This window comes from Epinephelus lanceolatus, chromosome 6, assembly GCF_041903045.1.
Source record: "Epinephelus lanceolatus isolate andai-2023 chromosome 6, ASM4190304v1, whole genome shotgun sequence".
Taxonomy (NCBI): domain Eukaryota; kingdom Metazoa; phylum Chordata; class Actinopteri; order Perciformes; family Serranidae; genus Epinephelus; species Epinephelus lanceolatus.
The window spans coordinates 7,422,347-7,440,953 of NC_135739.1; the positions used below are offsets into that span (position 1 = coordinate 7,422,347).

Here is an 18,607-nt window from a genome sequence, read left to right on the forward strand (position 1 = left end):
TATCTCCTGCCTCACTTCTTTTTTTAGCAAATAGCCATTGCTCGCGAGGGCGACCTTCTGACCAAAGAGAGGCTGTGCTGCGGTTTGTCCATGTTCGAGGTCATCCTCACACGTGTGCGAGGCTTCTTGGACGACCCCATCTGGCGCGGCCCACTGCCCAGCAACGGCGTGATGCACGTGGATGAGTGTGTGGAGTTCCACCGACTGTGGAGCGCCATGCAGTTTGTGTACTGCATCCCTGTGGGAGCCCACGAGTTCACAGTGGAGTGAGTGCAGCAGCACACGACATCTGCACCACATCCTCTCACCACATGATTTTAAAGCACCACGTTTTACTCACACACCCCCATCTCTGCTTCACAGGCAGTGCTTCGGAGACGGCCTTCACTGGGCCGGCTGCATGATCATTGCCCTGCTAGGACAGCACAGGCGCTTTGACATCCTCGACTTCAGCTACCACCTTCTCAAGGTGCAGAAGCACGATGGCAAGGACGAGGTCATCAAGAGCGTGGTGAGTTGGAGGAAGATTAGCAATATTGTCATAATGGAAGATCACATTTGCAGTCTTATAATTGTCATTTTTGTATGACTTTCAGGCATTTTTTAAATTGCATCATAAAACTGAGGACAGCAAATTAAAACAATTAGTGCAGCACTTTATGTTGTCATACCATCTGTATCGAGTGATGTGAATCATTCCATTTAGATTCAGATATTGTATCATACTACCGTACTTCAGCTGTAGAAAGAATATTTTTAAGATGCAGCAGCAGAGGTGTTTTGCAATGTGGCTGTGAAGAGGCTCTGTGCTTCAGTTTACCCTGATCCTTTATGTGGCATTAACCCTATCAGCTTGCAAAAGGTGGCAAGTTTACTTTTACTGCACAAAATTTACAGTTGTTTCACCAAAACACGACTAATTTTGTTAAGTCTACTTTGTCTCTAAGCACAAGACACTAAGGGTGCTCTCAGACCTAGAGTCTTACTTTGACTAATTTGGTTACAAAGTTGAATGATTACCTGGAGTTGGTTCGTGTTCTCACAGTGTTCCTTTATAACCAGACTGAGACCACCTCTTCAAGAGGGACTTGGTCCAGTTGTTTTGGTGTGCACCTGAGTGTGATTGCTGTGTTCACACCTGCCCAAACAAAATGCATTTAAGGGGCAAACGAACTTGAGTTTGATTGAACTAAACCAAACGGCAGGTGTGAAAGCACCCTTAGAGACAAATTCACAAAAGGATTGTGTTTGTTAAACCTGCACAAATAAGACGAAAAGAAACTGTAATTCTCCAGGCACCCGCAAAGAGTGAACTGTCGTGCCAAGCAAGTAGCGTCTTTGTGCTTCTGTGTCATTTGCACCTATTTAAAGTAGTTATTTGGTGCAAAATAAGCCCCTTTTTATGCAAATGAGCAGTCCAGTTCACTAAGGTCAGCACTCACATCCACACACTGTTATAATGAAATTATTGCTGTCTTCTGAGAGTTGGTGGTCAATTAAGTGCATCAAACAATAGTTTATCTTTTGTCCTCTGCTTAAAATCATGCCATCTTCTTTTACAGCCTGAAGGTGTGCGTTTGAGAACACCAACAGCACTGACAGACTGGGATATTAAATCCTAGATACAGTATCTCTCTGTCACGTTTAAATGCCTTGCCTGAAGTTTTGAGGAAGGCCTTATCGGTCATTGATTATATTGATTGTCACTTGAGTTAGGTAAGGAAAAAAAGTGCATATATTGGTATCAGTATCAGGTATTGGTAAAATAAGTTGTTACATATCTACATATTGGATATTGGTAAAAAAAAAAATCCAATATCGTTGATCTCTTGCCGAGTTCTTACCGCAGCCACTCAGGTTTGAGTCTGACCAGGGCCCTCTGCTGCAGGTCCTTCCCTTCTCTCACTAGATAAGGCATTAAAAATGCCCCCAAAAAAACTTAGTGGGCGTGCTTGGGCTGTTGTATCATTAGCGGAATATATTTTGTGAATCGGAACTTAATACAGGGCTGATAGCAGTTTCAAGTGATGCGCAAATTATGGTGCTTTCAGGGGACACAGTCTGATCTTCATGAATTCGCCCCTCACTGTGTTCGTATTTCCTGCTTCCCTTTAGCCACTGAAGAAGATGGTTGACAGGATCCGCAAATTCCAAGTCATCAACAACGAGATTTTCGCCATCCTAAACAAGTACATGAAGTCTGGAGACGGAGAGAACATGCCGGTGGAACACGTCCGATGCTTCCAACCACCAATTCACCAGTCACTCGCCAGCAGCTGAGGTGGTGCTGCTGCCGCCACCGCCGCTGCCGCCGTCAATTCTGTGGACCAGCGTAAAGTTCCAAACACTGTCAGCATTACCAGACTATCCACAAATATTCCTCCTCACTTACTTTGAGTCTTGAGTAGCAAAGGACCAGTACATGTAGGGAAATTGGGCCACGTTTTCACGTCAGAATGACTTTTTTGTATTCACTTGTGCCTTATCAGAAATGAATAGCTATTTCCCTTTTTTTTTGGATGAACTATTCTTTGTTTTATATTTGCAGAAAGATATAGATCAGGGAGGTGAAATTAGTTTTATCAGATAAGTATTTAAGGGTTTGCAGTGGTGGAATATTAAGGGTGTTCAGTTACCTATTTTAAGTGGGGGTGAAGGTAAATCTGTATTTTCTATATTGTTGAACATGCATGCTAAACATTTTAAAGGAAATGGAAAAGTAACAAAGTGCATACTCATGTTAAGCATTTATTCACTGTGCCTTCAAATGTTTTAATCATTTTAATTCAATAAATATGTAACAAATCTGTTGGTTCATCTCGAGAGCTTTTCATGTAAACGCTACAAAAAAAAGTTCAGAATGACTTCCAACAAAAATTGTTGTTACTTTCAAGTATCACGAAAACTCAAATCATAGTGTTTGTCCTTCTTTTAAACGTAGCCATTGTCAGCAGGACATCATATAGAATATATATATATATTAAAACTTTTATCGTTTTGATTTATAGAAAGTAAGTCAGTGCATGAATATGCATGTACATATAACAAAACAGTTCTTAAAAAACTCATATTTACAGCGCTACAGAGGAATGAAATTAAGTTCTAACTGTAACAGAATATGACCAGGTCATATTCTGAGAAAAGTAAGGCAAATTAAAATGTTAAATACAATCCACTGGTCTCTCCAAGTCACTTCCCCCAAACAGTTGATTGTCTTATTGTCATATACCCCAACAATGCCATGGTTGGTGAGTCAGTATGTAGGCAGCTGAAAAAAAGAGTTTCTTAGTGATCCAATGAGGAAGTCATTGCTCCGTTCCTTCTAGAGACGCTATCAAAAGGCAAGCCCATTTCTCTGTCCTCCATGTCCTCAGTGGACTCATTATGTAGCAGCTCGTAGGTGCTGTGGGACGCCATGCCGTTGGCCGCGGGAAAGGCCCGTTCCTCCTTCCTCATGGACACGGCGAGGGAGGCCAAGCTAACGCTAACGTCTTTGAAGGCATGGAGCAGGAAAATACCTACGATGATCGTGAGGAAGCCACTGAGGGTGCCGATCACATCGTCCGTGCCCATGTGCCCCCACTCCTTGAAGAGGATTGCGGAGCAGGTGAGCACAGATGTAGTGAAGAACACGTAGTAGATGGGAGTCACCAGGGAGGTGTTGAATATGTCCAGAGCCTTGTTCAGATAGTTGATCTGCGTGCTCACACAGGCCACCAGACCCAGAAGCAAGATCCACGCCAGTGGGTTTTTCACCACGTTTTTCCCGGCGATTGCTTCCTTGATGGCGATACCCAGTCCTTTGACACAGGACACTGATAGTGCCCCAATTACTGAGCAGATGGTGATGTAGACGAGGATGTTGGTCTGACCGTGACGGGGACCCACAACAAATATGAAGATGAGGGCCACGATGATGACGATAGTGGCAAAGACGAAAAACCCTAGGAGAAAGGAAAAAAGAGGGTGTTTAAATGCACTTAACATAAATATGAAGAATTAAAATATCAATAGAGATGTAGTATTTGATCTTGAAGGATAACTTCTATTTGTTTTGTGTCTAAGTGACTATTGGGAACCACAGTTTTTGAAATTGGTCCATTTCAAGTGAGTGATGCAGCCTGCAGCAGCAAAACAGGCTACAATGTAACCACAATGATTCACCGTTAATTTACATCCACTAATAAGGCTTGTTTTTGCCACTGACAGGCTCATTTTATTGTTTTAATTTTCTGACAACATTATGGGAAAGATCCCTACAGAGGTAGAACTTTTTGTTAAAGAGTAAGATCCTATTGATGTGATAAACAGCTCCAAAATCTTCATCACCAAACCCACCAGATTCCCTTTAATATATTCAGTAATTTTAGCATGTACACGGGCAGCATATTTTCACCTCTAACTGGTGAATTAAGGGTTTATTTCAGCCAAACCAGAGTTGGTGATTGTTGAAACAGTGGAAAGACGGACAAAGATGGGTTTTATATTATTTTTTGTTTCTGTCAGTTTTGAATGAAGCATGTTTCATGATGATAAAATTACCCTTTCTTTAAATGGAGTCTGGTGGGTTTGGCGATATCAAATTCAGAGCTGTTTCTGGTTAAACCAAAAAGATCTCACTCTTGAATATAAAGGATTATTTCTGTAGGGATCCTTTCCATGATGTTGTCAGACTTAACATAACAATCTGAGCCTGTCAGTGGCAAAAACAAGCACTTATAGTGGACATAAACTGATGGTGTATAATCTCTCCGAGTGTTAACATGGGAAAAAAGGGTCAAGGTTGGAGTTATCCTTTAACTTGTGAAAAATTGGCACCATTCTGAAATGGAATAGCTGCATTTGTTTCAGTCTTTTAATATTCTTGTTATGAAACGTGACTAGGAGGTAAACTTTGTTGAGAAAAATATCGCTGAACACAATTTCTGTACCTGGATCAACCAGCTTCTGGGCCATGTCCTCGAGGCTGCTGATCTCTTCCTCTTGCGGAGCGTGAATTACCATGGTGGTGGAGCCCAGGATGCTGAGCAGGCAGCCGAGCTTCCCATGCAGGTTTAACCGCTCCGTCAGGAAGTACGACGACAGCACCGCACTGCAATGACAGATTTGCAGTCAGTGACTGCACTCCACAAAGACATATATAAACAGAAAGAAAAAGTCAATGCAGACGAGGTTCAAGTGTCTAAGTCATGCTGTGAGTCATCTGTACCTGACAAGCACACTAAGGGCTCCCAGTGGGGTCACCAGGGTCGCAGGAGCAAAGGCGTATGCTGCGAAGTTGGCTGCTTCACCAGCTCCCACTGTAAGGGATTAAGACACATTTAAGTTAACCACCAAATATGAAAAGGATAATTATGTTGTAATAAAGGTACACTAAGGTAAACATTGAAATAGTGTCTGAGGTTTAAGTCTGTTGCAACAATATTAAGCACAAAGATCCCCTCCCACCTAGGCATGGGTTTGGAAATTTGCAGATCAAAAGACATCAAACAGTCTAGGGTTTAAGTTCAGTAACATTTCAATGACATATTTCAATGAATGGTGAGGATTTACAATACACTAAAATATAGTTATTTTAAAGATACTAAAGAAAATCAGTTACATGTAACCTAGACATCTGAAAAACACGCTTTCAACCAACCTTCTGTACGTGACATTCAGAGCATTTATATAGCAGCAACCCACTATTTGCTCTGTAAAGATATAGTGGAGTACTTGCATCCTGCCCTGAGGACAAAGTCGCGCCACTTTTGTGTACCTTGTGATCCGAGCTTCTCTGTGGTTTGTTGTGGTAGACGGTTCGGCAGCGCTTCCATGTCAATATATGCGTATACCAGCACTTTTGCCACTGTGTAGCGGCACCTGGAGTTAGCACCGTTAGCTGCTAGCTGCCAGCTCAGCCACTAACCATGTTGACAACGGCATCCAGACAACTCATACGCTTTGAAGCTTTGAGGCCAATTGGGCAAAACAGGGAAGTACAACTTCCAGGTCCGTCATGTAATGCCCTGGGGACTTTTTCCCATAGACTTGCGTTGTGAAAGATATGTCTGTAAATCAGTGGATACTTTTTTCAAGTGTCACAACCTCACAAAATGACTCTTTTCACTATTGAGATTTGATCCATTTGGCCAAATAATGTTTCAAAATTCTAGAAGAGCTGCACAATTTAAGTAATTTCTAACTCCATTCAAGATAATAGAAGGCTACACTGGAAGTTTGCCACTTAGCCACTGCTGCGCCTGCTGTGCCTGCTGCGCCTGCTCTATGGGTCCCAGGATGTGGAAGGTCTGGGGTCTCATTTACAAACACTGCGTACACACAAAACGAGGCCTGCAAGAGGTGTGCGCCACTTCCCATGCATAGGTTGTGATCTAAAAAAACAGACTAGATGGGACAAACTTTAACCCATGTTTACAAACATTTTGGAGACAGGAAATTGGCGATGCACATGGTGAGGTGGAAGCCTCATTGAAGAAATTGTCGAATATTTTTTGCCACATGCCATTTTTACGTACATTTTTAGTTTGGGTCCTAAGCATTGTTTTATAAACGACACCCCAGTCAAGCTTTTTTGGCTTCATGTGCCACTGAGCAACTTTCATAGAAATGAACAGGGCCCCGCTTCCAACGCTGTATCCAGTTCTCTTTGTACATCCACGCTTTAACCCAGTTTTTAATTTCAACACCTAAACATTATTCAACCTGCAAAAGTCACCAGATCTACGCTAACTGGGCTCGTACCTGATCTCATTTTCAATCACTGAGTGTCATTACTTACTTGATAGTAAACCAGCCCACCATAGCCATTCTTTTAGATATGCATGTCCACCCTGACCTGAAGGGCAAAAAACACACAGGTGTATTTTAGAACATGTGATTCCACTCATTTGAATAAAACTTGCATGTAAGCAAAACCTCGAATTATGTAATCATCACACTACAAGTCAGGCAGCTGCACTGGATTTGAGCTGAAGGTCAAGTGAAATGGCAAAGTTAATGTTTACCAGGTGTTAAGGGAGTGCACACACATGCCTACAAACACAAACACACCCTGCAGAGGTGAGCAAAACCAAGCAACCCTGAAATGTAAGGAAGTTATTAGGTATGCTAATGGATGTTCCCACTGGTTTGGCTGCTTAGCGGACAGTGTTGCACAACAAGAGCAGGGAGTGCCTAAACTTGGCTGACAAAGGTAGATTATATGTTTCTAGGTGTAAGGTTAGCGATGATGAGCATGACTCAGAAAAGGTCAGTACCTGCTCGCATCGATCCCTTCCTCGCCAGCCTCAGAAGTCCTTTCTTCTTGAGGATAAAACTGCCTCCGATGAAGATGCTGGAGCTGATGGCCAATCCCAGACCGATGTAAAAATCATACTTCCCCCTGTCCTGACCCATAGTGAGGCTGGATGTGTTGGAGTGGTCTGTCACATTTACGGCCAAACAGTGCAGATGCTGACCAAAGGTACAGCTCTGGCCAGCCCAGACACCTGAGAGCAGAGCATATGGAGGAAAACAAAGCGTTAATGAGCTGCTGTGGACAAAGGTGAGAGCATGATTCAAGCAGCAATGACCTACCGTCCCCACAGGAAATATTACAAAGTGGAAAATCCATGGTTTGATGTGTGGGAAGAATCCATCAGAGTTAAAGCACATTTAGTACTGAGTAGTTTCACTGCCGGCTGGTCCCATACAGACACAGAGTGACTGTTGAATGACCAACCGGTTGTTTGGGTGTTGCATTTAAAAAGCCTTCCAGCAGCTATGTCAATATTCTTCTGTCAAGACACAGGAATTCAGGAAATGACACGCCACTGAGGTAAACGTTAACCTGAGCACGCTAGGTGCAGCTCGTAAACCAGCTAGCATAAAGTCGTCTTTTTACAGCCAGTTTGCTAACTATTCGGCTATAACGTGTCAGTACACTTTTCTTTATGATAGCAGCACAATAATGGTGTCACGTAGTTACACTTGGGTCATTTTACGAGGATTTAACTGCGAGTATATTCCTCCTTAGCCACGTTAGCTTATATTAGCGCGACGGCTAACTGGTTAGCGAGCGAAGTCAGTTGGCGTTAACCAGGAAACGGGGTTGTTTGTTAGGTTTGAGAAAAGTCACAATAAGAGTTTAATACCTGTCCAAAGGTGGCTGGTGTCCCCAGAAAAGAACAAAGCGGTAGTAGCTAGAGGTTAGCTAACAGCTAGCCTACTTCCTGCTTCCGTGGCTAGCCATCACATAGCTACCGCTCTCTTCCGTCAGCCAGCAGCAACTCCGCTTGACGACTGCCGCACTGCGAGCTTCTTCTTCTGCTTATCAGAGGAGATGTGGCCGCTGATCTGTGTGCCCTCCGCAGGCTGAAGTCCAGTACCACACACATAAACACACAATGGAGCTGGATACACAGCCAAGTCTTAATAGTATTCACCATGAGAGTTTTATTGCATTCATTATAAACACTATCAATAGCAATAATACAACAACAACTAATAATAATACATTTATTTATATGTATATGTCTTTTTTAGTGGGAGCAAGGTAATTATTAATGTTAATTCTCAAGATAATTTAGTATAAATTCATATGCCTTTCTGATCTTTCACTTAAAGGAGACACCACCCAATTAAGAATTCCAGCATGCTATTTCCATGGCCTTGTAAAGTTCAGTCCATTTCTGTAAACATGATCTACTTTCTCTAAAATCCAGAAACTTGTGATGTCATTGAGTTCCCCAGGGATGATGTTTCTCTGTAACTGGTTTAAATCTTATCTTTCTGATAGAGAATTTTATGTAACAATGGATGAATGTTCATCCAAAAGCTATAAACTGGATTGTGGGGTCCCCCAAGGTTCAATTTTAGGTCCAACACTTTTTAATCTATACATGCTGCCACTTGGGAATGCCATCAGGAGGCACGGCATCAGTTTCCATAGTTATGCTGATGATACTCAGCTGTACATTGCTGTGTCTCCTGATGACTCAGGGCCAACTGATGCCCTTTTTAACTGTATTTTAGATATGAAGTCCTGGATGGCCAAAAACTTTCTTCAACTCAACCAGGACAAAACCGAGGTCTTATACATGTTTTATTCAGCAAGATAATATTCACAAAGTTGAAAGCTAACGTTAGGCTATAAATAAACTGCACTACAGTCAGACAACCTAACATCACCACCATTAAGCTGTGTTCGGCGGGCTGGGCATGATGACATTCTGTAGTGTAATTCAGCCACTTGTTAGCGACCACCTTTTTTAAGACACACAGAAGCTTCAAAGGTCATGAGTGGGGTATTTACTGGCATATTTTATGTCGTAGAACAAAACATGAAAGCCTCTTAAGTTTGTGTTAACCACAGACTTTATTTCAGGCATCTAACCAAAAATGGAAAAGACAAGGGAACCAGGAGTGGTAAAATGCTAACTAATTTTTGGGGTTTTAAGACTCCTGGGGCACTCTGCAGGGTATAAAGTCTGGAGCTTCTCCATAGACAATGAATAGGAGACTGATTTTGTAGATCCACAGAATATTTGTTGTCTTTTTTATACCCAAATGAGCTTTAATCTATAGTTGTGTTCTCAGTTCTGAAACAGAAAATGTATCCATATGATGCTCTTAGTATCATCTATAATACTGTTCCGAATTCAATGTCTATGGAGCAGTTCCAGACTTTATACCCAATGACATCACATATTTAAGTTTTAGCACTCTAGCTTCTGGATTAGGGAGAGAGTGGGTTGTATTTACGTGTATGTTTGGGCTGCCTTAGACCATAGAAATAATAATGGGTGTAGTTCCCCTTTAAGTAAAAGTACCAATGTACAGTGTTGAAATACTCTGATACAAGTAAAAGTCCTGAGGTCAAATCTTACCTAAGTAAAAGTAGATGCATTAATGTGTTCACTAATATTGAAGCTTGTTCAGGTAGGACAATTCCAACTAGATGTAGATGATTGTATGTCTACAGTCAGTGCATTCCAGACTTTGAGCGCCCTGTAGATTCCCTGTAATCACAATGTTTGACCTGGGAACAGTAAGAAGTAGCTGACGAGACCTTCTCAGGCCACCTGCAGACTCGTAGGGTGTTAAGAAACCCATTATATACCCTGGGGCCAGCCCAAGCTGTGCTATAAAACTGGGTGATAAAACGTTAATAAAATGTAGAAGGAGCCAGTGCAGCGAGGCTAAGAAGACATGTGTCAGTTGCAGGTGTGAAAGTTGTTTCTGACTCAGGCAGGAATACAGGGAGTGGCAATAAGCAAGTCTAGAAAAAATAAAAGCACGTATGACCTTCTCCGTGTCCTGGAAGGACAGAAACACCTTTGTTTTGGAGACAACAACTGAACAATTGTATTTGCTGCTTTTAAAACTTAGGATGGAGTCAAGTATGACACCTAAGTTGCCTGGCAGAATGTTGCATAAAGAGGAACCCAACAACTTGAGCACTTCACTGTGGACCCACACAAACTATAACTTGTACTATGATGTGACAGTCCTTGTTTATACATTACTGATAATAGGAACTACAGCATCATAAAAACCAAAATGACTGGGAAGTTAAAGTTATTGATTTAGTGACAGTGTGTCTCCCACGTTTTACTTAATGAATTGAAGGAGTAACTGATTGTAAATCTGTATTAGGAAAGGCAAAGCAAAAAATATGTTTATAAAATATTTTACATAGTTATATGTAACTAAATTGATTTAGTTTAATACTTTTTTAATCAAGTAAGATAACCAAACCCTTATCAAAAAAAGGAATCATTATGTTTGTTAGGATAGTGTACTGGCACAATAAATTAGAGCTGCAACTAATGATTATTTTTTATTATTGATTAATCTGCCCATTATTGTCAGACTATTTGTGACAACTTGACAACACACCTACTGGCCACAGAACAAAAGTTTATATTTGGTATATCTATATCGACTTTACAAATCCCTCCATTGGACTAAACGCTCATTCAGTCATTGTTAACACTCATCGTCTAAACAACTCCTGGACAAAAGAGGCTGCTTCTGAAATTACACTGAATAATTCACTGGCACACTGAATAAGTCAAAGTGTAGGTGATTCTACACTGATACAGTATAGCTTTGGGAGAAAGGGAGAACATTTAAAGGGGCCAGTTAAGCCTTAAGGGCAATGCACGCTAGTAAGTAAAAGTAAACAGAATTATAAGTTACCGATGTTTTGTAAGCCTCTTTGCAAATATTTTAAATTAGTAAGTTCTCCAGACTATATTTGAGTGCACTGTTTAAAAGGTATGAGAGGTAAAGAGACAGTCTGATGGCAATAACAGTTACAACATGTTCTCTTTCCCAGTTTGTCTATAACAGCTGCTTGGTCAGTGGCCCTATGCTTCAAACTGTGATGCTCTATGTACCCCTCTCGCTCAGTTTTGTACTTGTCAGTTTAGGCTCGATACATACATATAGTGTCTTTAAAAAAATGTCCATGGGTTTGGGTTAAAATTACGTTGACTCTTGGTTTCACATGGGACACAAAGTGTGGTCTCCTGGGTAAAAGTCCTGTGTTTGTTTGACCCATCCACCCTGACCTCCTCCCTACAGACTTTCTTGCTCTATACCACATCCGTTGCTCTGAGCGTCTAAAATTGCCATGGATGGGTTTACGTTGGAGTTTGTTGAAAGTCCAGAGGGTCACATTCAGACACAGATACAGGGCGTCCATCCATCCATTTCATCTGCTTATCTGGGGCTGGGTCGCGGGGGCAGCAGGCCAAGCAAAGCACCCCAGACGTCCCTCTCCCCATCAACACTTTCCAGCTCCTCCTGGGGGACCCCAAAGCATTCCCAGGCGAGATGAGTCATGTAGTCCCTCCAGCGTGTTCTGGGTCTGCCCTGGGGCCTCCTACCAGTGGGACGTGCCTGGAACACTTCTACCGGGAGTGCCCAGGAGGCATCCTGATAAGACGCCCGAACCACCTCAACTGACTCCTGTCCTCCTCACCCTATCTCTAAGGCTGAACCCAGCCACCCTTCTGAGGAAACTTATTTCAGCCGCTTGTATCCGCGATCTCATTTTTTCTGTCACTACCCAGAGCTCATGACCACAGGTGAGGGTTGGGACGTAGATGGACCAGTAAATAGAAAGCTTTGCCTTCCCGCTCAGCTCCCTCTTCACCTCAATGGTTCAGCGCAGTGCCCAGATCACTGCAGGGGCTGCACCAAACCGCCGATCCACCTCACGCTTCATTCTACCCTCACTCGCGAACAAGACCTCGAGATACTTGAACTCCCATGCTTGAGGCAGTAACTCTCCCAACCCGGAGAGGGCAATCCACCAGTTTCCGGCAGAGAACAGGGCATGTTGTGGGTTGGTATCAGACGCAGAGGACCTTGACAGTTTGTTGGTATTTGACGACCTGGGAATGGGTTGAGAGTTCCTCAGTATCCAGGTGCTTTCACACCTGTAGTTTGGTTCATTTGGTCGCACCAGAGGGAAACAATGATACACTGTTGCATTTTTGTTTTGTTTCGGAACCTGTTCACACTGACTTTTCGCAAATAAACCAAGAGGAGTAAACATGAAGTTCTACCTACTGATAGACAGCTCGCTGATTGGACAGTTTTGGTGTTTGTCATCCTGCATCTTTAGGACCCACGTGGGGAAATCAAATTGCAGTGACTGACATGCAGCAGCACTTTAATGCTTATTAAGTGTTTATATTTATGGTTTTTGGTTTCACAAAGAGCTCATAGAGAAATAACTGATTGTAAGCATTAATAATAGGCTATTATCAGACCGCAAATCAACCGCATGTTATAATTAATGACTAACATAGGGACAGGATGAAAAGAAGGCCTCTTGTACAGTAATGATTCAGGGCTTAATACTGTGGGATCACTGTCACACACTTTTTAATGGACTTATTGAACAGATGAAGTACACAGAGTCAGATACAATGATGGAAGTTTTAACAGCTTTTTAGTCAGGGAAAATACCGTCACTGATGCACATGTGTTACCATGGTTACATCTATGCATTAGCATAAATAGGTTATGGGATATACATGGCCTTTATTAGGATCAGTTATGAGCTTGCGAACAGATTTGACGATCAGCAGGGGGATTCATTATTGGTTTAGCTGTTGCGAAAATCACATATCTGCTGTTGTAAAATCCCTCAGGTTGGTTTGTTTACTTTCACGCTATAGACAAACCGTACCAACGTCTGTTTGGAAGGGTACAGAGACCCACCTTTGTGAGCGGTCTCGGTACGGTTGTTTGGTCCCCACCAAGGTTTGATTGACAGCTTTCACACCAGCCCAAACTAACTGTACTAACCACGCAAACAGACCTGAGTTTGTTTTAACCAAAGCAAACAGGTTGGGTGTGAAAGCACCCTCAATGACATTAAATAAAGAAAAAAAAGTGTTTTACTTTGGTTGTTACACAGTAACTGAGAACTGTTCCATAAGAAACTGCAAGAAGATTCAAGTACAATGTTAAGTGAAAGTTGTTATAAATACACTGTTTGTACTTGATTTGAGTTTTCTGTGAGTTGAAAAGACCAGACACTGTTATAAGAAATGCTGTATGGCACCAAGGTCATGTAAATGTAAAGGCAGCTCAATCAGTCTGTCTTCTTCTTCCAAGTAATCAAAGCCTCTTGGGAAATGCGGAGTAAAACAACCCCGACACACACTGTCGTCAGACCACAAAGCATAGCAAGGCTGTCCGTTACAGTTAGTGCGGTCCACTCCTTGAAGAGAAGCGCAGAGGCAACAATCACGGTGGATGTGAACGTCACATAGTATATGGCTTCAAACATGTTAGAGTTGAAACACTCCAAGGCCTTGTTGATGAAGAAGAACTGTATAAGGATGCTGACGGCCAGCGTCCCCAACAGGCACACAAAGAGAGCCAGAGCTCTGCTGCTCGACGGCCCCTCTCCAAAGGCGTCTTGTGCAGCCAGGCCGAGTCCTTTGCTGCTTGGAACAGTGAAGCTTCCCAAGAGGGAACAAATGGCGACGTACACCATGATGTTTGATGTGCCGTGAGCTGGAGCAACCCACACGATTAATATGACAAGCAGCAGGACCACAGAGAGGGCGTACAGTACAAACACTGCAGGATGAGAAAGGACATTTTTAGATATCTTCATTTATAATGCAATTACATTGTATATGTTAAAAAGAGAAAAAACAGTTCATTAAAACTAAAAAAGTAAATAGTAGCTAAAGTAAGTATTGACACTTTTTACTGGCCTGCTTGTGATTCTACAGTGTACCTCATCTTTAATAATTACTAGAGTAAATTTAAGGCAAAAAATAAAACAAACAAAATTGACTTGGTCACCTGGGTCTGACAGCCTCTCCTCTAACTCCAGTCTTGATGTTACAGTTTCTGCTTTAGGGGCATGAATGATAAGCACAACGGAGCCACAACAGCACAACACACAGCCAAGCTTCCCCAGGATGTTTAAATGCTCCTTCAAGATCCAAGAAGCCAGCACAGCCCTGCGACACACAAATACAATATTGCTACAAGATACAAAAGGCAATTCATGGAGTCCTGAGAGGATTATTAAGTGTAATCATTTTAAATCTTGACTCTGCACTCTTGTGCTGGGTAGATGTTTTTAACAAAATTTAAGACTTATTTTTTTTTAAATTGTTTTCTCATTCAATTATTGAAGGTAAGTATAAAGGTAAGTAGTATATGTTTAGTCCTGTAGGAATATGGTTATTAAAACAAATTAGGTTGATCTACATTCTGCCAAGAGTTAGGTGCAAGAATAAAATAAAACACTATATGCGGTTCATTGGTAGGTTAAACATTTGTAATATCAGAAATGTGGACTCTCACACAGAAAAGCTTGACTCAGTGCAGCACAAGTGAATTAAAAGATTGATAAATTAAATTTGTTCAAATGTTTTTGGCAATTAAGACCTCACAAATTCAGAGAAGAAAATTTCATTTGTTTTAAGGCTTTTTGATGCCTAAAAATACAGTGACACGATGAGATGAAAGTAGCTCATACAGGCTTACTGTTGTGGTTCCTAAATAATTCATACGGATTAAAATTGAATTTAAAAAAAGAGTAATTTTCATGTTTAAAAATGACAGCAAAAAGATCAGTAATGAACCACAACTTTAACAGCCTGATCAGTAACTGTCTGACACATATCTTTGTTGTTCTGTCATAAAATAATTCTCCCTCAGAGTAACTATGGAATTTGAGTCTGTATTTGACTGATGTTAACCCTCTGTACATATTAGTATCACTACAGTATGTTGCTGTATACATTGTATAGTGAATGTCAAGCTGAATGTTCAAAGTGACAGTTCACCCCCAAATCAAAAATACATATTTCACCTTGTATCTTTAGGGCTATTTATCAATCTACTGCAGATTTTTTTGGTGGGAGTTGCTGAGTAGTGTTGGAGATACTGGCTGTGGAGATGTCTGCCTTCTCTCTAATACTATGGAACTAGATGGAGCTCAGCTTGTGGTGCTCAAAGCACCAAAAACGTTCAAATTAAAAAACAAACAAACAATAAAAATACATTTGAAAAACTCAACAGCAATGTCTCTTTCCAGAAATCATGACACGGTTACTCAAATTAATCCACGGACCTTGCTCATGGAGGAACTATTTTCTTTTTGCAGACACCCGCAAGCTGTATCACCATGCAGACGGAAACGTGTGTTTGTTGGTAGCTCACCTAACACCACTGAGCTCGCACGTGTCACAGCTCAGTGGACTCGATGCCATTAATGTTTACATCTTGTGCTGTCACCAGCGATAGTAGTAGATGAGTAGATGTACACTTCCTTCTTCACTGTGATGCAGATGGCAGGTGAAGTTTGGTACATGAAACTGCTCACAATAAGGTCTGTGGATTATCTTGAGTACCTGGGTCATGATTTCTGTAAAGACACATTGCTGTTGAATTTTTTTAAATGTATTTTTGGCGCATTGAGCACCACAAGCTGAGTGTCATCTAGTTCCATTATATAAGAGAGAAGGCAGACATCTCTACGGCTGATATCTCCAACGCTCAGCAACTCACATCACAACAATATAGACTGATAAATAGCACTACAGGTAAAAGGGAAAATATGTATTTTTGATTTTGGGGGTGAACTGTCCCTTTAAAAATGAAATAAAATCCAGTTTTCTCTTGAACTTACCCAAATAACACTCCAAGGGCTCCCAGTGGTGTAACTATCACAGCCGGGGCCACATTGTACGCCAGGAAATTTCCAATTTGACCAACAATCACTGTTGAGATCCATGAACAGGTGTGTCAACAACATTTAGCCTAAAACATGCATGGGAAGTTTTACATGTAAGTCAGAGACAAATCTCAGAATGTGATTATTTGATCAGCGCCTCCAGAGTCGACAGATGGCGCTATACTCACTGCACAGTGTGCCACCCCACCACACCACATCTGTAAGGTACGACCCTCCTGGAGAAAATACAATTAAAAGTTTAGTTTGTGTTGCCTTCGACGCTTTACCCAAATTAACTGTGTTATTAAAATGGCTTCCCAGATTCTACCCATGTAGCTGTTCTTAAATCAAAGCTAATGCCCGTGTACTTATCTGCTGTTTAGGTCTACCTCTGTCGCGAGAGCGTAAAATTCCCTTTTTTTGCAGCACAAATGTCGACCCATTGATGAAACTGGATACTACAGCTATCAATATTCCAAAGACTGGCAAAGAAACGCTGCTTGGCTCCGAGTCAGCAGCCATTACTAACTTGGAATGACTGAGGGGCTACTGTCCACTGTTGTAGTTTGGACTGGGAAGTGACACACTGCGCATGTGCGTTGCCATGAGAACCCGGCTGCACCACCCCAGCCTCAATTAAATTCCATAGGTTTTAGGAAAGGCAGCTTTATTTGTATAACCCATTTCATACATAAGGGGAATTTACAGTGCTTTACAGAGCAATGAAATATAAAATATAATAAAGGAAACAGATTTACAATAAAATAGTAAAAAGAAAAAAAAAAATTAAATTATTTATAATTTTAAAAAATCATTAAAAATAGCAAAAGTGCAGACAAGAGGTACAAATATAAGAGGACTATTTAAAATGATTTAAAATTGAGTTTAAAAATAAGGTTGCACTCATTACAGCGTAGTATGCAGTGTAAGAAAGGAATCATTCTTTTTTTTTAATTCAATACCATTATTATAGATCACTGAATATCATAGGACAGAAACACTAGACCTTATTTTATGTTTTCTGCATGGATACAATTTAAGTAATCTTTTTGTCCCTTTTTTTGATGCATGTATTTTTAATGTTTGATTAGTTATTTATTTTTATTTTATTTTATTTAGATGTATAGATTTTTGATATCTTTTTTTTTAGTAATTTTTCATTTTACTACAGGGATTTTTTTTTTTTTTCTGAACACTTTTGTAGGCATGTCACTTTTTAAATGGCCTCTCATTGTAATCCATTGCTGTCACCCACCTGTGCTCACTTATTAATCCCCTACCAAGCTTATAAAAATGTTTTGCTTGGCTCCTGTCTACTCATTTGCACCGTGACAAAGACCTTAGGGTCGGTGTTTTAAGGCAGCCATGTTCTGGAATAAAGGCCTTTTAACTTAATTCAAATGCATCCGTTCCTGCTCCACACACGAGTGCCTGAAGTTAATTTTTCCTTCCCATGTGCTGACCCTTCTCTTCAAGAGCACCTGCATTTTTTCTTGAGTATCATGCAATAAAGTCAGTCCTCGAGCACACTACTATCTTGTTTTCCAAAGTGTAAAGCAGGAATGCTTTTAGCTTTCACTTAAAAGTGGTCAGGGTCCGGGCTTGTAACATCATCTGGAAGGTTATTCCAGGTTTGTGCTGCATGATAACAAATTCAAACCCGTCTCTCTGTCTTCTAATTGACACTTCATCCTTTACTCTTAATCAGGCTTTACAGCTGCAGTAAAAGACAATTTTACAAATGGGGTACACTCTGGGTCTCTCTTTGCGCTCATACTGGATTATAGCCATTAATAAAATTGCAAACTTGGATTGTACAGCAGCTAAGATGAGAAGAGCACACTCTAAGATGAGAAGGGCATGGTTATAGCTGCCATTAATAGTCTATGGACTTTAATGTTTTAACCTCAGCTGGTTAGTTCTGACTCTTCCTCAGTAATTTCCAACAAAATCTTTTCTGTGTCACTCAGCACTTTTTCCTAACGTATGGAGAGTGGTTGAAATGAAAAGATGCAAGTCGCACACAAAGGACATGGGTTTGAAAGGCTTAAGATTAACACGCACTTCCTGAATCTTAATATAATGAAATTAAGACTCACAGGAATCAAAATACCATACTTATGTAGAGCAGAAACAATATGCCTCAGTGTCATGTGCCCCACAGAGGACAAATATGAATTGCCGGGTCTCAAGAGGATATGAACAGGTTGTCTTTGCCTCTGAAATGTCACGCTCACCACACCCCAGAGACTTTTATTCTAAGAAAGCTTTACGATCATGTATCCCTATACATTCATCCTGTAAATTAAATGACATCTTAAGCCTACACTCAGGGAACCATCTAAGCAATGTATGCTGCATCTACAGTAAATCATCAGTTTTAGAAAGCACACACTAAGA

General features: G+C 41.1%; 3 protein-coding genes across 4 annotated transcripts in view; 1 reads left to right on the top strand and 2 right to left on the bottom strand.

The window, feature by feature from the left end:
• cyfip1 (cytoplasmic FMR1 interacting protein 1) overlaps positions 1-2,807 on the top strand; it is a 43,657-nt gene extending 40,850 nt beyond the window's left edge. Inside the window, exons 29-31 of the mRNA XM_033621023.2 lie at positions 28-266; positions 364-511; positions 2,116-2,807. Coding sequence (XP_033476914.1) covers positions 28-266; positions 364-511; positions 2,116-2,280 — 552 coding nt within the window. The 3' untranslated portion in view covers positions 2,281-2,807. The remainder of the gene's footprint in view (positions 1-27; positions 267-363; positions 512-2,115) is intronic.
• nipa2 (NIPA magnesium transporter 2) lies at positions 2,731-8,304 on the bottom strand. Of its 2 annotated transcripts, none has more exons than XM_033621025.2 (6): positions 8,136-8,304; positions 7,260-7,490; positions 6,782-6,838; positions 5,210-5,300; positions 4,932-5,092; positions 2,731-3,944 (listed from the first exon to the last, which is right to left on the bottom strand). In XM_033621025.2, exons 2-6 carry the CDS (start codon positions 7,396-7,398, stop codon positions 3,286-3,288), a joined length of 1,107 nt encoding a protein of 368 aa, XP_033476916.1. In that variant the 5' UTR covers positions 7,399-7,490; positions 8,136-8,304; the 3' UTR covers positions 2,731-3,285. The 2 variants fall into 2 exon arrangements, with proteins under 2 accessions (XP_033476916.1, XP_033476915.1); XM_033621024.2 differs by lacking the exon at positions 8,136-8,304 and adding an exon at positions 7,579-7,724.
• A 4,561-nt stretch (positions 8,305-12,865) lies between these two features.
• On the bottom strand, positions 12,866-16,770 carry nipa1 (NIPA magnesium transporter 1). Its single transcript, XM_033621259.2, has 5 exons — positions 16,597-16,770; positions 16,396-16,443; positions 16,163-16,253; positions 14,323-14,483; positions 12,866-14,091 (listed from the first exon to the last, which is right to left on the bottom strand). The coding sequence occupies exons 1-5, from the start codon at positions 16,727-16,729 to the stop codon at positions 13,598-13,600; spliced, it is 927 nt and encodes a 308-aa protein (XP_033477150.1). The 5' UTR covers positions 16,730-16,770; the 3' UTR covers positions 12,866-13,597.
• Positions 16,771-18,607: the final 1,837 nt, after the last annotated feature.